Source organism: Palaemon carinicauda, chromosome 30 (assembly GCF_036898095.1).
Source record: "Palaemon carinicauda isolate YSFRI2023 chromosome 30, ASM3689809v2, whole genome shotgun sequence".
NCBI lineage: Eukaryota > Metazoa > Arthropoda > Malacostraca > Decapoda > Palaemonidae > Palaemon > Palaemon carinicauda.
The window spans coordinates 13405094-13409120 of record NC_090754.1 but is presented as its reverse complement, the minus strand read 5'-3'; the positions used below and the strand labels follow the sequence as shown (position 1 = coordinate 13409120).

The 4027-nt window shown below is 38.6% G+C and overlaps 1 protein-coding gene across 1 annotated transcript; it reads left to right on the top strand.

Annotated features, from left to right (window-relative positions):
- The first annotated feature begins 352 nt into the window (after positions 1–352).
- On the top strand, positions 353–1560 carry LOC137623395 (uncharacterized). The gene is made up of 2 exons (XM_068354228.1): positions 353–476; positions 1064–1560. Exons 1-2 carry the CDS (start codon positions 353–355, stop codon positions 1558–1560), a joined length of 621 nt encoding a protein of 206 aa, XP_068210329.1.
- The last annotated feature ends 2467 nt before the right edge of the window (positions 1561–4027 follow it).

The following is a 4027-nucleotide window of genomic DNA, read 5'->3' as shown; positions in this document are numbered from 1 at the left end:
TGGTGTACAAGGCTGTTCTGTTTTAGGAGATCAAGCAAGAAGCGTAGGTTACGGGGGTGTGTTGTTGGAGGAAGATAACACAGGTAACTCATCCATGTAACATACACAAAAGGGCAGGTCGCCTAAGATACCATCCATGAGGAATTAAAAAGTATCCCCAGCATTACGAAATCCAAAGAAAGGAATAATTGAAGGTGTATGTATCGAAGAGGTTGGTGAAGGCGGTCTTGGGTTAATGGGTACCTGATATTACCCCTTCAAGAAGTTGAGCATGGAGAAAATCTTCGCTTTGTGCAAGAAGGATGTAACATCAGCAATGTTTGGGTGGGGATAGCTATTTCCTTCTGCCTGCATGTTAAGACGCCAGCAATCCCCACAAGGTTGCAAGGTGCAGGTTGGAACACTTTCTGTAAGTGATCAGGCTCAGAAACCCAAGCAGATGTCAATTTTACCAACAGCCACAATTGTGTTAAAAGGTAAAGGAAGACATTTGGTACGCCCTCGTGGATTATTGGACACTTATGCAGAGCGAACCTTTATCAGGAGGTCAGCACTTAAGGACGTACAGTATAGATCTAAAGGCACAGAAAAAATTCCCTTAAAGGGTTATTTGACAAGCAAACCTGTGAATGAGTATGAGACGGTTAGTGTTTCCATACCTTATAAGGGTAGATTGATTATTTTGGATTGTATTGTGGTAGATGAGTTACCAGAGTATACAAAGAAATTCAACGTTAAACGAAATTTGAAAACGTTGTGTAAAACCAAAATTTGTCTAGCGGACAAGGATTTCGATCTGCCTGTGGACAAACAAGCATCCATTGATATATTGGTAGGCGTTGATAATGTCTATAGCATATTACACCCCGGATTCAGGAAGGCTGGAAAATTGATATTTTACCTACCATATTTGGATATGTTGTGACAGGGTCCTGTAATGCCCCTCCAGTGCAGGAAACCCAGGTAACTGTGTTAAAGCTAGCAACTAACGAGTAAGTAATTGAAGCTACTCATAAATTTGATAGTGATATAAAGAATGATTTGGATATTTTGTGGAATTTAGATAAAGTAGGTATTGACTGCAATGAATTGAAAGAACATGATCGAAAGGTTCTTGAAGACTTTGAAAGTACCATTGTATATTCTGAAATGGAGAAGCAATATGTTGTGGCCTTACCATGGAAGTCTAATAAATCGAGGCTTCCATCCAATTTTGGCATGGCGTTGGGCCGGGTTAAGCAACAGTGTGCAAAATTTCAGAAGGATGAAGCCTACCTGAACCACTATCAGAAAATCCTGAAGGATCAGGAGGATAGGGGGTTTATAGAAAGGGTAGATAAAAACAATGTGGTTGAAGATTGTCATTATCTAGCACATCATAGTGTACAGAAAGATAGTGTCACCACTCCAATCAGAATAGTTTTTGACTGTTCCTGGAGACAAGGTAAAAATGGATTGAGCCTTAACGACTGTCTGTGGACTGGACCACATATTACGACAGATTTGCTCAAGGTCTTATTGCAGTTCAGAACTAACAACTGGCCTGTATTAGTGATATAGAAAAAGCGTTTCTTATGGTGCAATTGAGAGAAGAAGACCGCAATTAACACGGTTTTTATGATTGCAAGACCCAACGGATACAAAGAGTGAATTAATCATATATAGGTTTAAGGTTGTATTGCTTGGGGCTACGTGTTCTCCATTTCTGTTGAATGCCACTATTAAATCACATCTGGCAGCTGTAAGAAAAGATACGAGTTGTACTGAAATGGTGGATGTGATGAGAAGGTGATTATACGTGGACAACCTTCAATTTACCTCCAACAATGAAGATGAATTGTTAAACTTATTTTTTGGTGCAAACAAAATATTTGCACAGGCGCACTTGTATTTAAGGGAATGGACTAGTAATAGTGATCTTTTGAATACTATTGCGGGTGCTTATCGTATAAAATCAGAAGAGAAGCAAACCTATGAAGTCTTAGGCCTAAATTGGAACATCTCTAATGATAAATTAACAATAACACCTAATCATCTTAAGACCGGTCAAACAAAACGTGAAATTCTAAGTGCAATTGCCCAAAATTATGATCCTTTAGGAATGCTTATCCCTATTACGATACGAGCTAGAATATTCTTAAAGGATTTGTGAAAACAGCAGTTGAAATGGGATGATCTACTTTCAGTTCCTTTATTAGAACAGTGGAATGAGTTGTCCAAAGACTTAGAGAAAAGCCTTAGTATTTCCTTCTCCAGAGGCACTATTCTGGAGAAAACGGTTTATCTCCACATTTTCTGTGATGCTATCATAACAGCTTATGGTTGTGTGGCCTACCGCGCAAGTGGTAAAACTTCGTCTCTGATTATGGCAAAGGGTAGAGTAGCACCCATTAAAGAGTTGACTGTACCTAAATTATAATTAATGGCTTTGTTGTTAAGTGCAAGATTGTGTGAATTTATAGTTGAAACTTTTGAAGAAAATAAATTTGAGAAAATAATAATTTGGTCTGATAGTAAAGTTGCCCTGGGATGGTTAGTGACAAAGAATAATTTGCCAGTATTTGTGAAAAATAGAGTATTGGAAATTAACTCTATAACTACGGGGATCGTCTTTTCTTACGTCCCATCTTCAGAAAACCCTACCAACTGGATTACTAGAGGAAAAAGGACAGAAGAAGTAAGAAATAACTCCTTTTGGTGGGAGGGACCTCCCTGGTTAAAATCAGAAAACCACACCAGGACATGGGTGAAAGAAGCACAAGCACAGGATGAAGTTATTCAAGTCCATCTTGTAGGGAACAGTGAAAAAACCCATCTGCTGAACTGGGAAATATTTAGCAGAGTGGATAAATTTTGTAAAACTATAGCTTGGATTAGGCGATTTATTCATAATTGCAAATCAACTGGCTGTAGAAAAGTTGGAAGTTTAACGCTGGAAGAACTTCAACAAGCTAAAAATAAAATGATTATCCTCTTACAAAAGGAATACTTTCCGGAAGAATATAAAGCTTTGGAAAAAGGGGGTAAAGTTTCAAAATTTACCTTATTAGTGCAATTGAATCTCTTCTTGGAAGAAGGAATTATAAGATGCAGAGGAAGATTGGAACATGTCGCACAGGCGGCGGAAATAAAATTCCCAATCTTACTGCCGAAAAGTTGTTTTCTCACAAAATTGATAGTAAGGGAGCATCACTGTTTACAAGCTCACATGGGAGTAAATGCAACCGTGGCAAGTGTGAGACAGGAATATTGGGTCCCACAGCTTCGCCAATTATCCAAAGGTGTAATTCATCATTGTGTAATCTGTAAGAAAACACAAGGGAGACCCTACCGTGTAAATATTGCTCCACCATTGCCAGAATTTCGGGTGCAAAGAAAACAACCCTTTAGTGTTATGGGGGTAGATTATACAGGAGCGTTGTTAACTAAGGAGAAACAGCACAATCCTGAAAAGGAGTATATTGTGTTGTTTACTTGTCCAGTTACTAGAGGAATCCATATCGAATTAGTAAAAGATCTGTCCTGCGATTCGTTTCTTATGGTGTTTCGAAAGTTTTGTAGCCGTCGGGGATTTCCTTCTTTAATGCTAAGTGACAATGCTACTACCTTTGTATCGACTTCAGTTTATTTGAAAAACATGGCAGAAAGTTCCTTAGTGCAAGAACACCTGAATGCTGTCGAATGTAAATGGAAGTTCATATCAGCCAGAGCACCTTGGTTTGGAGCTAGATGGGAAAGATTGATTGGTCTTTTGAAAACATGTCTAAAGAAAGTAATAGGTCAGGCCTTTCTCACCTTTAGTGAACTTTCCTGTGTTGTGACTGAACTTGAAGCAATTATTAATGACACACCCTTAAGTTATACATCGGGAGATCATGACCAGTTGGATATTCTGACGCCCAATCATTTGATTTTAGGACGTAGATTGAGATCTTTCCCTAGGGAAGTCATAGATTGGAAAAATGAAACTAAGGACCCTCTGTATGGCGGAAATAAGGATGTTGGAAAGCGATTTTTGTACATTACA